We start from the raw sequence: 25958 nt of genomic DNA, 5'->3' as shown, positions 1-25958 counted from the left end.
GTCCAATGCAACATCATCAGATTTTCTGACTGATGTCTCCATGGTTGTTGATTGTGGATCCAAGTAAAATGAAATCCTTGGTAACTTCTATCTTGTCTTTGTTTATCATGATGCCTATTACTGGTCCAGTTGTGAGGATTTTTGTTTCCTTTATGTTGACGTGTAATCCGTATTGAGGAGTCCTGGTGTGGCACTGTAGGATAAGCACTGAACTGCTAATCACAAGGTCAGTGGTTCAAACCTACCAGCTGCTCCTTGGAAACCCTATACAGGGTCTCATTTGTTGTTGTTAAGTGCCTTAGAGGCGATTCTGACCCATAGAGACCCTGTATAGGGTTTCTGAGGAGCAGCTGGTGGTGAGCTTGAACCTCTGACCTTGCAGGTCAAAGGGCTTTGCAGCCTTATCACATTAACCCACAGCCCCACACCAGGACTAGTACTTAACAATAATCCATACTAATAATATTCATCAGAAAGTGCTTCAAGTTCTTATTCCTGTCAGCATGCATCTGCATATCATTCAGGTTGTTAATGAGTCTTCCTCCAATTCTTTTTTTTTTAATGTTTTATTGTGAATTATGTGATAGTTCACAAGGGAGAACATTAGTTTTACATTCATTCTACCGTGTATCTGTCTCATTGCCATGGTTACAGTCCCCTCCATGCAATCCTTCCCCCATACCCCTCAGGTCTTCAGCACACAGTTGCTCTCCCTCTCTGGATTTAAAGTCTCCAGCTGCTCCATCTCTCCACGTCATCATCTCTGCCTCCATTTCAGGCATCACTACTTCTCTGGGTAGGGTCCTGCTCTCTGCTCTTCTCCCTTGATGGTCCTAGACTGAAAAGTTAGTCACTCCCCTCCTTGCTATAAAACATCTACCTTTACATTTCCGACCCTCACAAACAATCCTGGTAACAATTATTCACTATTGTATCACAAGAGAACTGTCTGCATTTCATTGCATCAGCTCCGCCTAGTCAGATTGAATACTACTCACTGGAGATTCTACCCTCCTCCAGGGCCTCTGGATCTCGGTTCCCTCTTGAAATCTTATAAGCCAGTCACTTCTTGCCTTTGTAGCCTCCCACCCCCCATTTTGGGTAGCCAATGTCCAATTTGCCCATCCCTGTCTACTCTGTGTGTGGAGGAGGTGGGAATGATTCTTGCTGTAAGGACTTGTTCCCTCTTTTGAGCTACTGCTTCCATAGGTGTAGGTCAAGTTCATCAAATTGTATGAGAATACTTTTTTTTTTTTCCTCTTCTTTTTACTTCTGGTTGAGCTCTGATCATCTAGTCACTGAAGCCAGGCTAAGTGGGTATTATCTGCAAGTGTGGGTATTCTTATTCTTCCTCCAATTCTGATGCCACATTCATCTAGTTCAGCTTCTCAGATTATTTGCTCAACAGACAGACTGAATAAGTATGGTTAGGAGATACAACACGCATACCTTTCTTGATTTGAAACTACAAAGTATCCCCTTGCTCTGTTCAAATGACTGTCTCTTGGCCTATGTACAGGTTTCCCATGAGCACAATTAAGTGTTCTGGAATTCCTATTCTTTGCAATGTTATCCAAAATTTGTCAGGATCCACATAGTTGAATGCTTTTGCATAGTCAATAAAACACAAACAGACATCTTTCTGGAATTCTCTGCTTTCAGCACTGATAACCCTCATTCAATGCCTGTCCTCTTCTGAACCTGGCTTGAATTTCTGGCAGTTCCCTGTTGATATACTGCTGCAACTTTTTAAAAATTATTTTCAGCAAAAGTTTTATTTGCATGGGATATTGATGGTATTAACAGCTAATGTCCACATTCTGCTTGATCACTTTTCTTTGGAATGGGTTCAAATAGAGATCTCTTACAGTTGGTTAGCCAGGTAGCTATCTTCCAAATTTCTTGGCATAGATGAATGACAGCTTCCAGTATTGCATCCATTTATTGAAACATCTCAGTTAGTATTTTGACACTACCTGGAGCCTTGCTTTCTGCAAATATTTAGAGTGCATTTTGGATTACTTACTTCCTTCAATATCATTGGTGCTTGATCATGTACCATCTAATAAAATGGCTGAATGCTGATCAATTCTTTTTGGTACAGTGATTCTATGTATTCCTTCCATCTTCTCTTAATGCTTCCTGAGTCATTCTTATTTTACCATAGAATCCTTCAATATTGCAACCCAAGGCTTGATTTTTATCTTAATTCTTTCAGCTTGAGAAATGCTGAATGTGTTCTTCCGTTTTGGTTCTTAACTCCAGGTCTGCACTTTTCAATACTTTATTTTGTCTTCTCGAGCTCTCCTTTGAAATCTCCTGTTCAGCTCTTTTACTTCATCGTTTCTCCCACTCGCTTTAACTACTCTATATACAGGAGCAAGTTTCAGAGTTTCTTCTAACATTCATTTTGGTCTTTTCTATCTTTTGAAAGATCTTTTAAAAAGCCCTTCATGGACAACTATTTTTGATGTCATCCTAAATTCCTCTGGTGCTTGGTCATTATTGTTCAAATGTGTCAAATCTATTCTTAAGAAGATCTCTAAATTTAGGTGGGAGATGCTCAGTATTTGGCTCTCGGGACTTGTTCTAATTTTCTTCTGTTTCAACTTGAATTTGCATATGAGCAACTGATGATGTAATCATAGTTGGCCCTGAGTCTTGTTAATTACTGATATTGAACTTCTCCATCATTTCTTTCCAACAGATAGAGTCTTTTGATTCCTGTGCATTCCATCTGGTGCAGTCCAAATGGATAGCCACCATTTATATTGCTGAAAAAGATGTCTGAAATGAGTAAGTCGTTGGTCATAAAAAATTCTAACATATGATCTCCAGCATCATTTCTATCATCAAAGCCATATTTTCCAATGACCAATTCTTTTTCCACAACTTTTGTATTCTAATAAACAGTAATTTGTTCAATGATTCTTGATCCCATGTTTTGATCAATTTCAGACTGCAGAAGTTGGTAAAAAGTCTTGAATTTCTTCATCTTTGGCATTAATGGTTGGTGCATAAATATGAATAATAGTCAGATATTATATATAAGACTACAAATAGTCTTCCTTGTAGATATGGATATTACCTCATCACTGACAGTGGTGTACTGTCAGTGATAGATCTTGTTCAAAATAGATCTTGAAATGTTCCTTTTGATGATGAATGTGATGCCCTTCCTTTCCAATTTGTCATTCCTGGCATAGCAGACCACATGAATGTTCAATTCAAAATGGCCAATACCAGTCCATTTCAGCTTACTAATACTTAAGATATAAATCTTAATGTGTTCCATTTCCTTATTGATGATTCAATATTTTGTACATTTTATATTTCAATTAACAGAAGTTTGCAGCTGTTTATCATTTTCAGTAATGCCACAACAGCAAATGAAGGCCCCAAATCTTTACTTTGTCCAAATCACTAGGGTTGACTCTACTTTGAGGAAATTCTTCCACAACTTTGAGTGCCTTCCTACCTGAGTAACTCATCATCTGGCACCCAAACAAGCAATGTCCCATTGCTACTCATAAGGTTTTCATCGGCTTGTTTTATTTGTTCTTAGTCTATCTTCATCTGGCAGCTCCACTGACACCTTTCCACGATGGGTGAGCTGTTATTTGAAATATTGGAGGTAAAGCTTTCAGCATCACAACAACAGGCAAACCGCAATATGAGAGCATGACAAAGTAACAGACTAGTATATACATAGATGTCAAGTGCATATGCTGACTCTATACAAATGAGTTACTCTTTCTGTTTGCTTTTGGTGTTTAATCTACAAGTTTGACCTTCAGGATTTTGAAGCAGAGTAGCTAAGTTCTAGTACAGAGGACTACTCCAGTCACTAGTAAGGAGCAAACCAGATTCATCTGAGAGATTCCCCCCACTACTTCAGCGATACATTCCTATCATCAGTGAGCTATCTACTCTCCCTCCTCCCTTTCTCCCTGCTCTTAATCTCTCTCTTCTGTCTAGTTATGACAAAGCATACTAGATATATTCATTTACTTAAAGATGACTTAAAGTGTGTTTCTTCCAAGGGTATCTATATCTGGACAAAAAGGAGACCAATGTAGGATGCAAACTGGTAGCTCAGAGATGTGATATGATTGACCACTCAGTATTACACAGAATTTTAAGTTAGTTGCCAATGTTTAATATTGGGAGATTTTTAAAACACTGGAATTCTAGCTTTTACAAAAAATATCAGACAATCTGATATATACCTGGAGGGTGACAATCAACTATGTGGCATACACATTCTTGATATGAAGCATGCATTCTTCGTTTCTTTGTTACCGTACCTATACCTTCCAACTCCTGGCTTCATGCATTTACTTTCCTAGATGGCCCTGTGAACATCTAAAAACCTCTTTGTAAGATAATGAACCATTTGTTATAGGTTGAATTTCTGGTATCAGTAAAAGATATTTTGGACAAGCAATGCTCCCACGGTGCTCCTATTTAGCTGTAACCAAGACTGAATTTAGGACTTGCAGGTCTCTTAAAGTGTTGATTATATCCTTTATTATCATAATAATCATCAATCCATATTTATTGAATATCTCACATTAACACATAATTATGGTGTCTCTGACTGACGAATTACTTTGATGGCATATATTATATATGGTTTCATGTCTTTCAAAAACCCAGAACATTTACCTGGCAATGTGATTCCTGGTCCCACCATCCTTCTGATCTAGTCACACTGGTTTGTGTGATATCTTGTGGAATGCACCAAACACATACTAAGCCACTCTGACAGCCACTTCAAAAAATAAAGAAAAAATTAATCCTACAAAACAAAAAATATGGCAATATACTAAGGAAAACAAAAATCATTTCAAATGCAAACACTTAAGACCTGCTGGTACTACAAAATTATTTTAAAGTTTTATTTATTCTTTTATAAAAAATATAACTGGGACCACTATGCTAATAATGTCTCATCTAGACAAGGTTACATACCAAGTTTCACAGCAGAAAGTTGCTCTTTTTTTCTTTGAGGTAGTCTTATGGTATAACACATTATAAGAGTCAATGGCAATTAATTATTTAAGACTACTGAGAAGTCACACTTAATGCAAGTATCAATCTATATGAATATAAAAATTGACACAAACACAAATTTACAACATACGTAGCGATCAGTAACTGCAACTTGGATCCCTTCCCTGGGAGGCTGCACCAAGCAATGCCATTTACAACAGATGGATGGCAGAGTGAATGTAGACAGCGCCAGCATCCTGAAATAGGTCCCCAGAGTTTCACATTTTCTTCTTTGGCGCAAGTCATAAGAATATGACCTGTTGGGTCCCACTTCATACTAACAAGCGTATCCTTAGGAGAACAAATAATTCATATCAGAACAATGCTTCTTTCACAGTGCCTTTAACAAACAAATAAATTAAATTTAATCATTTGTGACCTACACTTCCATTACTCAAATACTTTGAAATCAACACTTTCTGCAAATCACAGCTACTAACTTATCATTCTCTGGACCAGTAAAGCACTTCACCTTTTAATATAGTCAAAGCTGAGTAAATGTTAGGGGACTGAACAAATTATAATATAAAAAAGAAAACACTTTAAAAACAAACAAAAGTACCCCTCATGGTAGAAGAGAAAATACTTATGAGACTCTAGGACATGTTTTGTGTTTATATAGTCATCAATATGCTTTTCTGTTTTATTTTTTAAACTCTCCTATACACCTTCAACATCTAGCTTCATGATTTTCTGTTACTTTTCCAGATGTCCCTGCAAGTATCTGAACTGGCAACCTCTGTTTAAGGCAGTTTTTTTAAACGAACCTAGTATTATGCTTGCAGGGCTATGGGTAAGGCATTGGGTTGCTAACACAAGGTGAGCAAACTAAACCCACCAGCTGCTCAGTGGGAGAAAGATGAGGCTATTTGCTCCCATTAAGATTTATAGTCTCAAAACCCCCATTTTTTATTGTTGTTAAGTGTCGTTGAGTCAGTTCCAAGCCATAGTGATCCTGTATAGGGTTATATAGGAGTGAATGGTGAGCCTGAACCAATGACCTTTTGTGTGTGGCTCAAGCCAACTTTGCAGTCCAGCACATTAACCTGCAGCTCTATATTAGGACTCCCAGAAGCCCTATCTAGGGTCATTATGAATCAGAAAAGACTAGATGGCTGTGAGTTTGAATATTAAATAATACAAGTTTTTTTACTTGTTAGCAGCAAAATGGTGAAAAGAATGAAAAACAATCATTTGGCAAAGTTGCTTTACCTTATGTGCATCAATTAAAACAATGCCTCCTTTCTCAAGCGGCTCCTTTGTTCCCAGTAACAACTTTCCATCAAAATAGCCCACTGCAAATGGTCTGTCTTCACTGAACCACGCAATGCAAGTTACGGATACTATTATTAAAAAGAAGAAAGAAAAGCGACAATTTGTCACTATAGAACTTAAAAGACAGAGACTTTGAAATAAATACATGCTACTTCAACCAATGAAAATAATTTATCAAACGTCTCTTTAAGGCTGCGAATACTTACAGAAGTAGACTGCTTGCTATGTCTTTCTCCTCAGCAACACTATACAGGGTGGCTATGAGTCGGCACCAACTCAACGGCATACAATAGCAGCAACAGCAGAAGCAGCTCTTTCATATAAGTGGGATCACAGTCCTTTTGTGACTGACTTATTTCACTCTGCATGCTTTCAAGGCTAAACCGTGATGTAGTATGTATCAGAACTTCATTTCTTTTTATGGCTGAGTAATATTTTACTGTATACCACATTTTGGTAACCCATTCATATGCTGATGGACAACTACGTTATTTCCACCTTTTGGCTATTATGACTAATGTTGCAATGAACACTGCATTCCTGCTATCAGTACTAGGAGTAGAAGTGCTGTTCACAAGAAAGGTTTAGCTGTTTACTTCTGAAAAGTCGGCCACGGAACACTCTATGGAGCCCAGTTCTAGTCTGACACATATGGGGCATGAGGGGAAGAGGGCACGGAGGATGGCAATTACAAGTTTAATTTTTGGGAAACCACCAAAAACTCATGTTAACTTACTTTAAAAGTGTTATTTGTAAATGCCAATAACTATCTTTTTTTAAATCTTTCATTCTTTTTTAGGCGGCTACTGAAAAAGAGAGTCAAAATTTAATTATCTCACTGATTTTAAGTTATTATGCCAAGTTACTTTTTTTTGGATATGAATCTACCAAGAAACTGAAAAATGCAATAAGTTATAGAAAGAAAATCACCTCTCTCTTCTGCTCGTTTAGTATTTCCTACTCAGTGTGTTTCCATATTCTATCAAAAATGTTCTACTCTAAAAATCCATATTCCTATTTGCTTACGTATATACAACACTAGAAAGCGGCAAAGAAATAAAACACAGTATAAGAGGGCTTCAAAAAGGTTGTGGAAAAATGAAATTTAAAGATAGTGGATTTTTTCCATGAAATTTCTGAAGGTAAAGTGGAGTGGGAAATGAGTGGATAAAGACTTTTCTCTGTATATATTTTTATTTTTGAACCATATGAAGGTATCACCTATCAAACAGCCAAGATTTTTTTAAAAACCTGTTCTATTCCATTAAGAGTAAGTAGAGACTGTTGTTAAGTACCATCAAGTTGGTTCTGACTCATAGTGACCCTGCATAGGGTTTCTGAGAAGCAGCTGGTAGGTTTGAACTGCTGACCTTTGAAATAACCCTATGCACAAAACAATTTTAAAAACTATCTATTAAAAGGGAACAGTGAAAAAAATGAAAGTAAAGAGACTTCTTACAACTTCTTGCCAGACTAGAAATTGCCCCTTCTCTCTACCATGTCCCCAATTTCACTCATTGGCTAGTAATTTCATCTCTACCAATAATTATTATGGTCCTTCTCTTTGACATTCCTAACAGTGAAGGGGGGAGAGGCTTGGGGCCTGCTATAAATGTTAAATTACTTACACAAAGGATGAATGACCAGTATGTTATAACACTATTAAATCTCATTTTGATAATGATAGGTGGTAGGGGCACTGGGAGAGAAATACCTTTCAATTTAGTAACTAATTAAAATGAAACACCACTGGACAATCTGGAAAATAAAACCAAAAGTAATATTCACTCAGCATTTTTAAAATCAAGTGTCAAAAAGCTAAGTATCTGATTAGGGTAGTGGGAAGGAAGATTTTCTCAGAGATACACAAGTCTAGTCACTTACCATCTTTTCGATAGCAATGCTCTAATTCTCGACGGTGCATGGTGGACACATCGACAACTTCAATAAGTCCTAGAGAACCATCCATTCGTCCCACCAACAATAATTCTGGAGACTCTCCTGACCAGGCTGCAGCTGAACCCTCTTCTGGCCAAGCGAGGGCAGATACCCAGTGTGGCTGAATGTCTACTAATCCTTTTCCTCCTAAAAAGAGGGAAAATGTTAAATAATTGTTGCTTAATTCTTAAAAGCAATAATAAGAACAATTATGTTGTTGTTAAATGCTGTCAGTTCCAACTCATAGCAACACTGTAGAGGGTCTCCAAAGAGCAGCTGGTGAATTTGAACCACTGATGTTGGGAGTTCAAACCAACATTATGGTATAGTGCTTATCCTATAGTGCCACACCAGGACTCCCAAGAACAATAATAAATATTATTTAATTCCAGAGACTTTCAAAGCCGTTCTCAATTTCACAACAGACTACTGATAAAATTGAGAACGCAGGATCCTTCATTTATATGTTAAATATAACTACCAAATTAATAGGCTTTTCTGTAACGATTAATAGGACAACAATGTACACAAGGAAAACACTTGTATACAAATGCTAAATAAACATTTAAATCATTGAAACCAAATTAACAAAAGAAATGCACCTACAGTAATGGCTAGCTATTCAAGTGTAAAATTGAATAAAAGTACTATTAAGCCCAAGATAACAACAAAAATGTCTTGCTTTCCAGAGAGGTATAATAAAAATTGTCATACGTTTATAATTGTGAAACGAGCAAAATTAATAGAAGTGTAAAGCAATTAAAAAGACTAAATAGTTTAAAATTCAGTGACCACTGCTCCTCAAACTCTAATCTGAACACTTAATAGTACAAGAAAATAATTCTCAGCTTATAGCTGTCAGGTTAGTTAAATATCTGGAAAGGAAATAAGCACTTCACTTCCCTTCTAACCTAAACCACAGTATGCTTGGATAGTTGTCAACAGCTGGAGAGTTTAAAGGTAAAGAGAAGCCACTGTTCATACTCAGATGGCTAAGAGAAAGAGTAACAGCAGTTTTAAAAGTACGTTTTACAGACTGCAAGTTATTTACTTGACGCTTACCATTAACTTGCCAGATATTCACCATCTTTTCCAAAGCCCCAGCTAGATATTTGCCACTGATACTCCAGGAAACAGGTGAAAAACTCGGATCACTGGGTGACCCCAGGCTTTCCTCAGGACCCCCTTCCCTAGAATATAAAAGATATGCATAGACAGCAGCACTATTTACAATAGCAAAAAGATGGCAACAGCCAAAATGCCCATCAATTAAAGAATGGATAAACAAACTGTGGTACATACACACAATGGAATACTATGCTACCTTGAAGAATAACAAGGAAGCTGCAAGCCACAGCATAACATGGATGAACATTATGCTGAGTGAAATTAGTCAGTCACAAAAGGAGAAATACTGCATAAGACCATTATTGTAAAAGACTAAGAAAAAGAACACATCCAAAAGAGGGGAAGGAAAAACAACAACAACTATATATATAATTGCTGATCACCGGGATGTATGGGATGAGAGGAAGGGAGGGAGGGAGGGGAAGATAAAAGCACAGGATAGGGCATAGACACAGGAAAGCTTGGGGGTTCGGGGAGAGGGCTGGCAATACACAAGAAGGGAGAGAGGAAAAGAAGAACAAGGTAGATGGGAGAACTGTTAGGCAGGTTCACATGGCTAAGTGGGCCAGAGGTAGGTGATATATATGCATAAGCTTGGAATAACAAGGCTTCAGGATGCAGGGATTGAGGCATGGTTTGAAAGGATAAGAGAGGGGAATTACAGTAGGATGCTTGGCTGTCTTTTGAATCTCCGTTTCCCTTGCCTACCTTGTCTACCACTTGGGTGGGGTAGGAATAGCCAGAAACATCACAACAGAAAACATGTAAGCCTGTCTTTCTGTCTTCAGCCTATAACTGATTAGAATACCTTAAAGGGGGCAGGGGTAGGCAAAACTTCCATTGAATAACTTCCAATCTGTTGGGACTGGGCTGGTGAAAGGAAATGGGGATAGGACTCTTGTGGTACAATAGTGAATGACTGCCATCAGGACTGACTGTGAAGGTAGAGGAAGTTTTTGTTTTGTTTTGTTTTTTGTTTTGGGGGCAAAAGGAGGGGAGTGATTGATTTTGCAGTCCAGGAGCAGAGGTCCCTGGGACCATCAAGTGAGAGGAGAGGAGAGTGTGACCCTACCCAGAGAGGCAGTGCAGCCAGGCGTGGAGACAGAGATGATGACTTGGGCAGTTGGAGTGGCTAGGGAAACAAGACTCAGGGAAGGAGAGGAGTTGTTTGCTGACAGCCAGAAGGGCGGGCCTGTGTGGTATATCCTTTGGTTATTTGATGATGCATGGAGGGGATTGTAATCATTGCAATGAAATGAAATACGATAGGATGAATGCGAAGCTAAAGTGGGACAGAGGTAAATAATGATGTATGCACAACTTTGGAACAACCGGGCTCTGTGATACAGGGATTGAGACACGGTTGGAATGGGGAAAAGTGGGGAATAATGTTAAGATGCTTGGCTATCTTTTGAATCCTGGTTTCCCTGGCACACCACTATAAAATAGACACTGAAAGGGGAGAGAAAGGAATAGCCAGAAATATCACTATAGAAAGCTTGTAAGTCCTATCTTCTGCCTATAACTGATTGAAATACCTAAAATGGGGCTATAATGTGCCCACTGAAGGAGGCTTCCTGTGGAGCCTCTGCATTACATAAGACCATAGGTGGAATCCTTAACAGCATCCAGAATCTTCTGAGGTGGGAAATTTCCACTTGAGAGGATATGCAGACCAGCCTGGAACTGCTAGAAGAACAGAAGATACTTCTTGAAAGAAAGACCGACAGGAAAAATACAAAACTATATAGGCAGACCAACTAATTACTACAAGAACAAGCAAGTTGCTCACCCAGGAGACAGCAAGGCAAGTGGTTGGGTCCCCTCAGGGCAAACCTCCTTCTAAGATTAAGACTCAATGAGAATACACGCTTTTATTCATCACCAATAAGGGGAAGTGAGGGAAAAACAGCAGTGAAGCTGCGAGCTGCGGCCTACAATGTTCAATAGACTCCTGTGAACCCAGCTGGAGACCTGGTTGGCCAGCATTGTGCCAAGCCCTGGGGACTCTTGGGCCCAGAGTCAGTGACACAGCCACAGAGGACTAGAGTGGAGAGTGAAGCATCCAGCTGATAAGAAGAGAGGGCATATGCACAAGAACACCCACACTTGCAGATAATACCCACTTGACCTGGCTTCAATGACTAGATGATCAGAGCTCAACCAGAAGAAGAAAGAAGAGGACAAAAGAGTAATCTGATACAATTTGATGAACTTGACCTATGGATGCAGTAGCTCAAAAGACGGAACAATCTTCTCAGCGAGGATCATTTCCACCCCTCCATACACAGAGTGGACAGGGATGGGCAACTTGGATATTGGTTATCCAGAATGGGGGGACTACAGAGGCAAGAAGTGACTGGCTTACAAGCTTTCAAGAGGGAGCCTACATCCAGAGGGTGTGGAACAAGGTAGACTCTCCACTGAGTAGTATCTAATCTGCCTAGGTGGGGCTGACAAAAGGAGATGCAGATAGGTCTCCTGTGATACAACAGTGAATAACTTATCAGAACTGATTGTGAGGGTTGGAAATGTAAAGGTAGACATTTTGTGGCAAGGGGAGGGGAGTGATTGACTTTGCAGTCTAGTAGCAGAGGTCCCTGGGACCATCAAGGGAGAGGAGCGGAGAGTGAAACCCCCTGCCCAGAGAAGCAGTGATGCCAGAGATGGAGGCAGAGATGATGAGATGACGTGGAGAGATGGAGCAGCTGGGGACTTTGGACCCAGAGAGGGAGAAGGGCTGTGTGCTGACGACTTGAGGGGCAGGCTTGCAGGGTATACCGTCTGGTTGGTTGATGATGCATGGAGGGGATTGTAGCCACAGCAGGGAAGCAGTGTACGATAGGATAATGTTAAGCTAATGTCCGCCCATGTACTATCACATAATTCACAATAAAACATTTAAAAAAATGATATGCATAGAATTCTACTTTCTATTATCCAAAAGGAAACTAAATCTAAACATTAAAATAAGTTTCATATAGACTAGAGTACATAATAGCAGTCTTATACTTCAAAAGCTTGGCTAATAATATTTGGCAATCACACATTCACTAATGTTTGTCATAATGCAAAAAGTGATGTTTAGACTGTTCATCATTTAATGCAATACATACCATATCAGCAAAGGCATTCTGATTTTATATGAATTACACATGGTTATTATTTGAACATATCGATTCCTGTTTGCATAATCTCTAGATGTCCTCAGAAAAGCATTACTTATAGCTCCTATAAAACTATAAGGATATTACATTACGACAGAAAGCAATGTAATTGGTCTAATTCCTAAATAGTTTTGTTACAGAGCTGAACATTTATTTGATAGTAAACTTTGATTTAATTCTGAATAATGCACACAATAAGTATATTCTAAAAGAGATTAGTGACAATTCTAAATTTAGTGACAATTCGATTACATTAACACAACCAAGATGAGGCATATTTAGGATTCTCTCTGATTTTAAATACTACACAGGAGAGCTAATGTTAGCACTCACAATCTGTTGAACACACAGGTCTGTTGCAGTGAATATTGCTTCTTGGTGACATTCCACACCCGGATGGTGCCATCGTTGCCACTGGTGGCCAAGAGCCCTTTTTTATTACACCAAACACATGTCATTACCTAGAAAAGTTGAAAACAGTATGCCCAGCAATATATAAACGAGTTTTGATTCAAATGATTAAATCAGACCCCAAAATGCTATCAAGTTGAGGAGAAAAAAAAGTCTACTATGAAACTATAAAAGTATCCATATTATGATGTAATATGCATGGCTCATTCTTATCTAAATGGCTTACATAACATATATTTATTTGAGCTTTTTATCTGAGACATGTTAGAATCTTAGTTTAAAACAAATATGTTAAAAGACATTAACACATTTATTTGTTCTATGTATGTCTTGGTATCATGCTATAGGATAAGCACCAGACAACTAACTGCAAAGTAGGTGGTTCAAACCCACCAGCCACTTCTCAGAAACTCTATACAGGGTCACTAAGAGTTGGCACTGACTCAACAACACTTTAACAACAACAACAGATTAAGAAATGATTTTAATACGTTTAAGTAACAGAAGCTAGTCTTTGATTCCTAAACTACAGTTTGGTTGTTGGTGGTTGTGTGCTGCAGAATTGAGTCCAACTCATAGTGAGTGAGTCTGTAAAATGCTTCCAAGGCTGTAAATCTTTACAGGAGTAGAAAGCCTCTTGCTCCTTCAGAGCAGCTGGCGGATTAAGTTAGCAGACCAACACGTAGTAAACTACGCCACCAGGGCTCCTAAAACTGAAGTTTAGGGGCCCAGATTAAAATGATGACTATGAGTCCTTTTATTCTTACATATAAAGCCTTCATCTTTTGTGAGGTTACTCCTTTGGTTTTCTTATCTTCCATTTCATTTTTCCATTTGTATACTATTAGACTAACCCAGCATATAGTGAAAGATTATAAATCTTAGTAATTTAGTCAGGGAATGAGACAGACAGATCTCACATAAGGGGATTAACACACATCTGGGTCCAAATACATACTCTGTTCTGATGAGCCTCCAACTTGATAAAGGAGCATTTTCTGAGATCTCCTCCCATATCAGCGAGTGTTTGTGGAGTGCTTTGGTTGTCGCGATCATGTGCAGCCAAAGTGCGCACAAGCTGTTGAGCAGCCCATTGCCTATGCTGTGAGGACAGCCTAGAGGAGAGGCAGCAGGCTGCCAGGGCATTAGCCAGCTCCAGAGGGCCTACAGCAGAAGGATCATAGGAAGGATGGGCATACAATTGGGCAATTAAACCTGCTTAAACAAAACAATGAAATGATGCAAACGTGAGAGTTGGCAGTAGTGAGCAAACAAAAATGGGTTAACCCATATCTTTTAAGAATTAGCACTTCTACATGCAAACATTCGCTAAGTTATACATCCAAGGTACAAAGCATTCATCAAATTCTATAATATATCTGACTCATTACAAATGTACATCCATCATCTTTGCTTTCCTTAAAGCAAACTGGGAACTTCCCACAGTAAACTGGGAATGCAGCAGAAATCCATTTAAGGTCAATACAGGAGTTGCCTGCCCTTAAGAATAAAAGTGGCTTTTGCTGTTCAAAAGTGACAGAAAGAACTGGGCTGAAGGATTCAAAAGCCCATCTTTCTAAGCCAAAAGGTCCTGATGAAGAGACGGGTAGGCAACAGTAATTAAGTAGTCCCTTCAAAGTGCTATCACTTTAAGACAATGAGAAAAATAACATTTTATCTAAACTTTGTTAAGGAACATCATCAGAATTATTATCTATAACTCAAACTATCATCTACAATAAGACTAATTTAGTACATTTTCTAGTTTTGTTTCCATGCACAATGAAAATTTATTCATACACTTCTTTTATGATTGAAACTTAAACTTTTAAGATTTAAACATGTGATACAATTCACTACAGAGAACAATGCAAGAACACAATTTAAAAACACGTGAATCAAGTTGATTAGAAAGCTATATATTTAAGTGATATGAAACGTACCTTTCTTTTCAACTTCTGACTTATCATAGTTAGGTCTTAGTTTGGCCCCTTTGTCAGCTAGTAATGCCACAAGGGCCTGAGTTACGACAAAGTTTGGAGAGGTTACAAGCTTATTCTCTTCGGCAATTCCCCGGAGAAAGCTGGGTAGAAATTTTCGTTGAATTGGATCATCAACCGTGGTTAGATTTACACCTGTTGCAGCAGAAATCAAGTTCTGAAGAAGCAAGCAATTGGAACAAACAGTTTAATTTTGACATATAATTTTGGAACAAGATTATTTCACTTCAAAAGGGTCTAGCAGAATCAGTCAAGACATAAGCAGTCACACAGAGAAAGCACCCAAACAAGCTTACCTGAGTGCACAATTGCACCAGCAGTTTTGCAGCACTAGGAGTATTGGATGCCAGACATCCCACTGCTGTGCTCAGATAGGCCAGGCAAGAAATAGGTTTGTTTGCCTTGCTGTGCCCACCTCGTGAGCGTTCTGAGGTGCCTGCCAAGGTAGAGGGACTGGTGGAGAGGCCAGCTCTCCCTGCAGCAGCCAGGCACATTAATCGAACCAGTGTTCGGATGTCTGTTAGCCCCAGAGATTCAAGACCAGCAGCCAGGCTGCAACTGGAACCACTGCCAGGTAATGACAACAATTTAGATGGAGAAAGAAAACAGAATTCTAAAACAAACATTAGGATAAAAGGCAAGCCACACTCTCACTAGTCATATATGTCCTATAAGAAATTCCAAAACTATAAGGCAAGCTGGAAACTTGTTACCTAAATCTCTATTTCCATCTTAATAATAGTAATCTGTACTTAAAGCATAACTGAATCAAATTTTCATCAGTCATGCATTTTTGCAAACTGAAAAAACCTGTACAATCATCCCCAGGCTCAAAAAACAGAATATTACCAGCTCTCCCCAGAAGCCTACCTTGGGTCCCCCTTTTAGTCACTATGCTCCCAAAGTAACCACTATCCCGTTTTACTGTTGTTAAATGTCGTCCAGTCAGTTCTGACTCATAACAATCCTGTAAGGAGTTTCTGAGGAGTGGCTGGTGAGCTTGATCGGCCACCCTTGAGGTTCAAACCAACCTTGCAGTTCAGCGCATTAACCCACAGCGCCACACCAGGATGTCAACTAACTTGATGGTTAGCCATAAATTAGTTTTGTTTGATTTTTAACTTTGTAAGACAGCTTCTAAAAGTTCATGGAAAAATTCCATTATCTCTTAACTCCATTTTTCTATGAACTTTGTGACACCCCCTCATATATAAATGGAAAAACAAAATATGTATGTGCTCATTTGTTTCCCAGTTCTTTCATTAATTAGTATGTTTGTAAGATTCATCCATGGTTTTGCATTACACTGTTGTCGTTATCTGCCACTAAGTTGTTTTCTGATACACGGTGACACTGCACAACAGAATGAAAAGCTGCCTGATCCTGTGCCATCCCCATGATCGCTTGCAGTTGGGACTACTGTAATTCACAGGGTTTTCATTCATGGGCTGTTTTTCAGAAGGAGACTGCCAGGCCTTTTTCCCTAATCTGTCGTAGTCTAGAAGCTCTGCTGATACTCGTTCCTATACCATTAACAGAGGCGTAGCAGCTACACATCAGGAGTACTAGCTGGAAACTGAAACAAGCTCTCCTGCAATGGAAGGCAAGTCTATCATGGAACCACCAATGCCTCTCTGTTGCATTATGAAACTCTAAAAAGTTACTATCATCAAGTTGATTCCAATTCATAGTGACTCTGTATAGGGTTTCCGAGGCTGTAAATCTTCCTGGAAGCAGAAATCCTCCTGTGGAGGCAGCAAATGTGTTTGAACTGCTGACCTTGGGGTTGGCAGTCTAGTACTTATTATACAGAGCTTCTTTTACATTATACTAGTAGTTTATTCATTTTCACTTAAGTATAAATGAAGCCTACCACAATTAATTTATTCATTTGACAGATGACAATCAGGTGGTTTCCAGTTTGGGGTCATTATGAACAGTACTGCCATTAGGATTCTTGTATGTCATGATGTACATATGCAAGCATTTCTATTGAAAATACAAGGGACTTCAAAAAGTTTGTGGAAAAATGGACTCTATTGGTACTGAAATTTTTCCAGGAACTTTTTGAAGCCCTCTCACATGTCCAGGATGGACTGTTGGGTCACAGTATATTGATGTTCAGCTTTAACTGGTACTATCAAACAGGTTTCCAAAGTAGCTGTGCCAATTTAGTCTCTCACCAGCAATGTTCCAGTTCTTCTACTTCCCATGTGCTTGATTTCTGAAGTCATTATCACTTTAGCCATCTGGTGAATGTATAGTAGTTTCTCATTGTGGTTTTGATTTTCATTTCTCTGAAGACTAGTAAATCTGAGCATCATTTCATGTTTATTGGCTATTTGAGAATCCACTTTTATGAAACACTTCTTAATGCATTTTACCCATTTTTCTTTTGAATCATCTTTTTCTTATTGATTTCTCTGAATTTTTAACATATTCTGTTGTATGCATTGCTAATATCTTCTTCCCCTCTGCGACTTACCTTTTTTTGTGTGTATCACTTTTCTAATGGTGACGTTTGCTGAACAAAAGGTATTTCATGTAGTCTAATCTATGAATCTTTTTCTATATGGTAGTTTCCTTTTGTGACATAAGAAGTCTTAGCTTATTTCAAGGTCAAAAATATTCTTCCATACTACATACTAGAGGCTCTAATTTATTGTTTTCCACATTTAGCTCTGAAACCTAACTTGGAATTATTTGTTTTATACGAGCGGTTTCCAAAAAGTTAGTGGGAAATTACTTTTTCATTCCATTTTCCACGAACTTTTGAAACTCCCTTGTATAATGCAATGTTGAGACCAAGATTCCTTTTTTTCCTCGCTCTCAGATATGGATAACCATCTGGCCCAGCTACAGTTACTGAAAAGACTATCCTGTCCCCATTGCTTTGCACTATAAACTGCTGCCAGAAATCAAATAACTATATATGTATGGGCCAGTTTCTGAATTATTTGACTTATTCATCAAGTCCTGAGCCAATGGTAACTAAATTTTATCCTGATTTTTCTTTTCAGGGTTCTTCTTCTTTTGATGATTTGCTGTTAAACATCACTGTTTAACCATTTCTGAAATATGGATAAGTTTTAGATATTCTTGGCTCCTTTACGAGTTTTATGTAAAAGGCCACAGTGTGAACATGGCAAGGGTCCCTGTGACAGAGTTTACATCTCAATAGCTGGTTAATACTGCAGAAAAACTAATCTGACCTTTTATGTTTAAATGAATCAACAGCCTTAGTTTTCCTTTTCATATCATAAATAAAACATAAGCAGTTTATTCTATCTAAAAGGAGCCAAGTATTATTGGAATGATATATGGATGACAATGAAAAGTATGTTAACCTCCATTCATGAAATAGTATATATCCAAAATTTCTAAAACTTCTGTCTTGCCCCCCTAAACAATACCAGATTCTTATATTGTTCTGTGTATGAATACACTAGAGCTGACTTCGCCTCACTTGGTAATGCTCACCTGACTGAGAGTAGGGACAGTGCTCTCATGACCATGGTTCTGGCCAGAAGCACTTGAGCAGCAGCAGTCACTCTCCTTAAAGCCACCACCCGGTCGTGAGGGTTTGCTAGAGCAGCTGCTTGTTCACCTAAAGTAATTCTCCCAGAGGAGCTCTTTTCTACAGAGCCGTGGCAACCTGCAGAACATATGATTTTGCTTAGTTCTCAGCAAGGTAATGGAAAAATAAATTCCAGACTATTGACAAGTTACCCCATTCTGCCTATGCGCAAAGAAATACAGTTTACAATATAACCTATGGTTCAAGATCACTACAAATCAGACACTGCTCAATATGTTTTGCACATCTGAGAGTTTGTTATACAGAAAATTCCTTGCAAGAAATAGTTACTTCTAAGTCAACAATCTACACCAGGCAATAATCAATTTACGATGGATTTCTCATTGTAAGTTGGTTCTGACGTAAAGTCAGACAAGCAATTTTTTTAAAGTTTTCCTTATGATTGCCTTGTATTATCAGAATTCTTATAAATCCAATCTCTATTTTTGGGCAAAGGGCTGGAGCCATTACACATAAATTTATAGATATAATTTTTAATTGTATGTAGTACATTCACTACTGATAAGATGTACAAAACAAACAGATGGTCATAAGTATGGTGCTTCATAATTTGAATATATATTTTAAGTTGGGGACTAATTATATAAAGAAATTTTCTTCTAAATAATTTTTTTTTTTTTTTGCTCATTCATCACTTCTAGTGATACTAATACTAACATAGAAAAGAGAACTTTTAAAATACAATTTTGATTATGAATATGCTTTTGGACTGAGCAACGACATAATATTGCAAAAGTTTATTTTGTATCCCCAGTAACAAAAGGCTACCATACCCTCTCATCTAAATAAAAAGCAAAAGCCAAACAGTTTTCATTCAGTTCCAGAATTCTCCAGTACAAAATTATAAAAAAAGGAAAAAATTTATTCATATTTTGTAAATTTTTATTGCTACAATATTCTATTAAAAATCAACTTAATATATGAATTGTTGAATGTGAAACTGATGATGTGCCCTGTAAGCTTTCACTCAATCCACAATAAAAACCTTAAAAAAAACAACAACCCAAAAAAACAACTTAATATTACATAGTGCTCCAAAATGTTAAAACAATTGGCTAAAGATACTTAAATAGAACAATGTTAAATCCTTATTGTTACATGTTTACTTATCTAAGAAACATATTTGAAACTCTATAATAAATGAAAATCAGCATTTCAATTTACCTATTTGCATCAAAGTCTCTTCCATACTATTTGTAGCTGTGACCATTGCTACTGAGGCTCCCAGTGGATCACTATCAGGGAACTGAACTGGTTCTGGTACAATGCGTCGGTCGTTTAAGCCAAGTGGACCGGCAAGCAATTCGAATTCCTCTTCACCTGTTAGTTTTTCATCTTCATCAACATCCAACATGTCCCAGTCTTCTGGAAATTAAATAAATGAATGCATGGCTTATGAACATAAATACAATACAACTCTGCTGGTAATGGGTACTGCGAGCTCATCTAAAACACACAGCAACTGAAAGTCCAATATACAAAAATGAACTATTACACCATCTACTGGTGATGTAACCAAACTGCACTCCGAGGCACAGTATAAGGGAAAAGGGAGTCAGTGCAGTCAAGACCATTCAAAATAACACAGCAACTGTTAAACTGATAATGAAGGTTTCCACTAATAATACTGCCATGGAGCCAACAAAGATTTCTTATCCTGTCCATTATCATTTGGAAATGAGTTTCTTCAAGTAAATAAATACTCAAGAAAAACTAAGGCTTACCTCAAGGTATTATTTTTGCTTTCCTTATTTAATGAAAATCCAGCATGTACTACATAATTTCCCTACTTTGATAAAAGTGTTTTTATGTCAAACAAAAATTAACTTTCTATAGTAAAGCTATTGTTTAAACCCAGGTCTTTTTCCTTTACGTTCAAACTAGGGTTACTACTATCAAACTATCTTAGGCTTGAGGGGGAGGGGAGGATTTATATTAACATGAACATAAATACAAACACACATACACACACACAAAGGTCAGTTTTAGTAACAGAGGTTAAGCAAAAGGTACATATAAAAATACATGCAAAATAAAGAAGCTCTCAAAACACAACTACCTTCATACACACTGTCCTGCTTGCCAATTAGATCAGGAGCTTGTCCCTTGTACCTGCACCAAACATGAAGAACATTGTGTTTTTATATAAAACAGTTAGTACCCAAAAATGCAAATTAAATCATTAGAACATTTGAAAAGGTCATTAATAAAGCAACACAAAATTTAAAAGTGTGTTTATGTCGTAGGCTAATGTAATACAAATGGATGGTATGCAGGCACAAACATGCTTACAAAAATCAACTGCTCTTCTCCTTGGACTATTTAAACAAAATATTGGACAGGCTTCTGTGTCATCACAACTATTTTAATAAAAACCAATTTCAAAAAGTCTTAAAGATTTTAATAGTTGATAGGACAAAATAACTTGTTCACTAGCAACTGTTATTCGAGGATTTGAGGAAATATTTTCATAAATGTTTATTTAATCAAAAACAATCTACATTTTCATGAAGAAAAAGTTCTTAATTAAGATACCAGCAATCTGGAGTCCTGGTGTGTCACTGTAGGATAAGCACTGGACTGCTAATTGCAAAGATGGGTGTTCAAACCCACCAGCTACTCCTCAGAAACCCTACTCATGGTTACTATGAGTTGGAACTAACAACAATCTGGTGAAAAAGAACCATGAAGAAATTGACTAAGCTTCCTGAAGGTTATATTATAACTTGCCAACAAGTCAAAGTTCATCACAAGCTCTATAAAGGACCTATTTCCATACTCCTCTCCTTGGACTCGCAGGGATTCTGATAGGCTTCCAGCTCTAGTGGGAACATGAATTCCTCATCCCCTTTCATCCTTCCTATGTCCAATTCCGTGATGACAGGGCTTTCAGGAAGGGCAAAAGTAATTTCTCACATAAAGAAACAGTTCCCATGCCTTAGATATAAGCCACTTTACACTCTAGTAAGAGTGTCTGGAGATCTATTCAATTTCAAGATACCTTTCAGAACTTGTAGTCTTGGATTTGGTCTTCAGGGCTAAGTACTTCTCCCTGCAGCTGCCACACAACAAGTAGTATGGATTTCCACTCCCACATTCACCACCAAACCAGCCATCCACATAGGAGCCATTGCTGCGGTAGCCCTGGCGGTTTGCGCTGCGCCCACAGCCTGGGTGGTTTCTCTTCATGTGCTGATTGAAGCTGACGACGCTGCATTCACACAGCTCACACACCACCACTTCTTCCCTGTCTTCAGACTCACAAACGTGCTGCACAAAATGATTTCAGACCAAATTATTACAATCAGTTTAACATAAAATTAAGAAGAGGTAAATAGACTATTTACAATGTTAACTATTTTGTTTATCTATGATGGAATATTTGCAAAATGTTCATTAATGGGACATAACAAATTTATTTCAAATAAGAATTAAAAGCAATCTGAATGTCTTTTGCCCTTTCTCATTCTAATAAATTATAATAAAAGTAACTGATTATCCTACTAAGAAAGGTGTTAATAAAAATGGCAACCTGCCTTACCTCAAAAAGATTTTCTTAAACCCTCTAGTGAAAACAAGAGCAAAACAGAACAAGGCCAGGTCATAGTCATATGGAACAGACCATCAATTGCTCATATGTAAACTTAAGTTGAAGCTGAAGAAAAATAAAACAAGTCCACCAGAGCCAAAGTATGACCTTGAGTATAATCACTTGAATTTAGAGACCATATGAAGAATAGATTCGGCACATTGAACACTAAAGATTGAACACAAGATGAGCTATGAAATGACATCAAAGACATCATACATGAAGAAACCAAAGTCATTTAAAAAACAGGAAATAAAACCAAAACGGATATTAGAAGAGACTCTGAACTTGCACTACAGTTAGAATGTAAAATAGGTAGAGTGAATATAAGAAATGATCAAGTAAAAAAAATGGAAGATTTCAAAAGGCATCTAGAAAAAACAAAGTAAAGTATTATAATGGATTGTGTATAAAGACCTGGACTTAGAAAACCAAAAAGGAAGCATACATGCTCAGCATTTCTCAAGCTGAAAGAACTGAAAAAAACATCCAAGACTCCAGCTAAAATACTGAAGGATTTAATGGGTGAAACAATTGTGTAGAAAGCATCAATAGAAAATGGAAGAATACATAGTCACTGGATCAAAAAGAATTGGTTGACATTCAACCATTTCAGTAGGTAATACATGATCAAGAATCAATGGTATTGAAGGAAGAAATCCAAGATGCACTCAAGGCATTAGTAAAAAAACAAGGCTCCAGGAATTGACAAAATACTAGCTAAGACATTTCAACAAAATGGTACAATGCTGGAAGCCCTCATTCATCTATGCCAAGAAATCTGGAAGACAGCTAACTAGCTAACTGACTCTAAGAGATCTATATTTGTGTCCGTTCCAAAGAAAAGTGAACAAGCAGAATGTGGAAATTATCTAACAGTGCCATTAATATCATATCACACACAAGTCACATTTTTGCTGAAAATAATTCACAAAAGGCTGCTGCCATACATCAACAGAGAACTGCTAGCAATTCAAGCAGGATTCAGAAAAGGACAGGGATGGAATGAGGGTTATCGTTGCTGATGTCAGACGGACTTTGGCTGAAAGCAGAGAATACCAGAAAGAGGTTCACATAGTTTTATTGACTATGTAAAGGCATTTTGGACATTGTGAATCATAACTAATTGTTGTGGTTCTAGGGAATTTGAACATAGAACAAGGGAGGGAATATATGACTTAAAATTCAGGAAAAATATGGATCAAGTTTGTATCCTTTCAATATACTAATTCAATTTGTATACTGAGTAATCCCAGAAGCAGGACTACATAAAAAATGAGGCAGCATGACTGGAGGAACGCTCATTAATAAACTATGATATGCAGATGACACAACTTTGCTTGCTGAAAGCAAAGAGGACTTGCTGCACATACTGATCAGAGACTACAGCCTTCTGTATAGATTATACCTTAGCATAAAGAAAACAAAAATTCTCACAACTGGACCAATAAGCAACATCATGATAAATAACTGATGTTGTCAAGGATTATATTTTACTTGGATCCATAATCAATGTCAATGGTAGCAGCAGTCAAGAAATCAAACAATGTATTCCAGTAGGCAAATCTACCACAAAAGACCTCTTTAGAGTGTTAAAAAGCAAAGATGTCAATTTGGGTGTATCTGACCCAAGCCTTAGTACTTTCAATAGGCTCATATGCATGCAAAAGTTGGACAATGAATAAGGAAAACCAAAGAAGAATTGATGCATTTGAATTGTAGTATTGGTGAAAACTATTGCCAGACAAATGAACTAATCTGTCTTGGAAGAAGTACAGTAAAAATGCTCTTTAAAAGTGAGAATGGCGAGACTTTGCCTGACATACTTTGGACAAGTTATCAGGAGGTATCAGTCACTGGAGGATATCATGTTTGGCAAAGTAAACAGTCCGTGAAAAAGAGAAAAATCCTTTTTCACTGAGATGGACTGACACAATGACTGCAACAATGGTGGTGGTGGTGGTTATGTACCGTGGAGTTGGTTCCGACTCATAGCGACCCTGTAACAGGGTTTCCAAGGCTGTAAATCCTTATGGGAGCAGAAAGCCTCATCTTTCTCCCGCGGAATAGCTGGTAGTTTTGAACTGCTGACCTTAAGGTTTGCAGCCCGATTCGTAACCACTGCAACAATAGGTGCAAGTATATCAACAATTGTGAAGATGGTGTAGCAACAGACAGTGTTTTTTCTGTTGCATACGGGGTTGCTATAAGTCAGAACCAGCTTGACGGCACCTGACAACAGTAACAACTAGTGAAAATAACTATTTTTCATCTGGTCATAACATCATGTCTAGTTTTTGAATGTTTCAGAAAAGTTATTAAGATTTATTTATCTTGTTAACTTGGATTATGGATCCAAGTAAAATGTAATGAATATAATAGATTCTCTTTTCTGTGGGACTTAACACTGGGAGCTTTTTAGTCTCCAAGCTACTAAAGTTTAATGCTAAACCATGTATACATGCAGACACATCATGTACTCTATCCCAGATGGAGTATTTACAAGATGCTGGTATGAAAATATAGAACTGCTAACCACAAGGTCATCAGTTCCAACTGATTAGCTATTCCTTGAAAGTACACAAGGTTGCTATGAGTTGGAACCGAATTGATGGCACTCAACAACAAGAAGTGGGTGTTGGGAGTCCTGATGTGGCACTATAGGATGTGGACTGCTAACCACAACGTCGGCAGTTCAAACCAACCAGCTGCTCCCTGGGAAGCCCTATAGTCACTATGAGTCGGAACAACTCGACAGCACTTAACAACAACAGTAGCATGTGGGTAGAGGTTCTTACAATGAGGCAATATATTGATTCAATGGAACTTATAAAGGAGAAGAGCATGGATTCAGATAGCAATGCGAACAAAGCAGAGAGCAATAGGATCTGATGCCTGTTTGGTACTCTTATCTTTGACATCAGAATCAAGTATCACTACAATAAGCTCTATTCATAAGCCTGGGGAGAGAAGCAATAAATGTGAAAAGAGAAAGTAACAGAGACCTTCACTTAGGAGTATGAAAGGTATCAAAGGAACCTCAAGCATTAAATCCCCAAACTTCAGGATGAGATGTGAGACTTTTAGAGTGTTACGACTCTAGGCAAGGCTTGGAGTAAGCGGAATGAAGAAGGCAGGAGAATAAGTCAGAGCAGCCCCCGCTGCAGTCACACACACCCAGGTAGGCCAATCCAGTACCTCTGGGATCCACATTCCCAGAATATCATTGTCACTGGTCAAGTCTTGTCCAAACATGGCTTCCATTGCTTCATCATCAAGATCAATTTCCAATTCTTCATCTAAATTAAAGTCATACAACGCCCCTGGGTCTTGCTGCAACGATATTCCTTCTCTCCGACTTTGATTCCTGTGAGCCTGCACAGAGCGGTATAACCCCGCTCAGAACAAAAGAAAAAAGGCATTTTATTTACATGTATAAAATAATTCTGAATATTTTACCAATTCTTAACTGTCCTACATCTAGATAACAGCCTATCTCAGCTGACTTACGGACTCCAGACTATAAATATCAAATTGTAATTCTCACATGTGTTTCGTTATTTATAAAATACGAAGAGCACTCAAATCTCACTGGATTTAAGAAAGATCATGTAAAATACTTCACTCACAATGTTTGGTACACAGAAAAATACTCAATAAATATAAGCTGTTATTATTTTTAGAAAATCAGTTTCCTTTCATTACAGGGTAGGTATATAGCCTATATTTTCCAGGACAGTCTCATCTTCTCTCCCATTGTAACTTACTAAATGTTATTCATGTTCTAAAACTCTAAT

The 25958-nt window shown here is 37.8% G+C and overlaps 1 protein-coding gene across 1 annotated transcript in view; it reads right to left on the bottom strand.

Annotated features, from left to right (window-relative positions):
* Nucleotides 1-25958, bottom strand: part of HERC1 (HECT and RLD domain containing E3 ubiquitin protein ligase family member 1) — a 257233-nt gene that overhangs the window by 41133 nt on the left and 190142 nt on the right. Inside the window, 14 exon segments of the mRNA XM_006831850.1 lie at nucleotides 4669-4774; nucleotides 5147-5346; nucleotides 6268-6398; nucleotides 8215-8415; nucleotides 9331-9458; nucleotides 12897-13024; nucleotides 13933-14138; nucleotides 14918-15131; nucleotides 15271-15541; nucleotides 18455-18629; nucleotides 19737-19937; nucleotides 20632-20684; nucleotides 21574-21842; nucleotides 25339-25559. Of these exon segments, the coding sequence (XP_006831913.1) occupies nucleotides 4669-4774; nucleotides 5147-5346; nucleotides 6268-6398; nucleotides 8215-8415; nucleotides 9331-9458; nucleotides 12897-13024; nucleotides 13933-14138; nucleotides 14918-15131; nucleotides 15271-15541; nucleotides 18455-18629; nucleotides 19737-19937; nucleotides 20632-20684; nucleotides 21574-21842; nucleotides 25339-25559 (2504 nt within the window).

The sequence above is a fragment of the Chrysochloris asiatica genome, unplaced genomic scaffold, assembly GCF_000296735.1.
Source record: "Chrysochloris asiatica unplaced genomic scaffold, ChrAsi1.0 scaffold00004, whole genome shotgun sequence".
Taxonomy (NCBI): domain Eukaryota; kingdom Metazoa; phylum Chordata; class Mammalia; order Afrosoricida; family Chrysochloridae; genus Chrysochloris; species Chrysochloris asiatica.
Note: the sequence above shows the minus strand (reverse complement) of the source record. Positions and strands in the feature narration are given on the sequence as shown.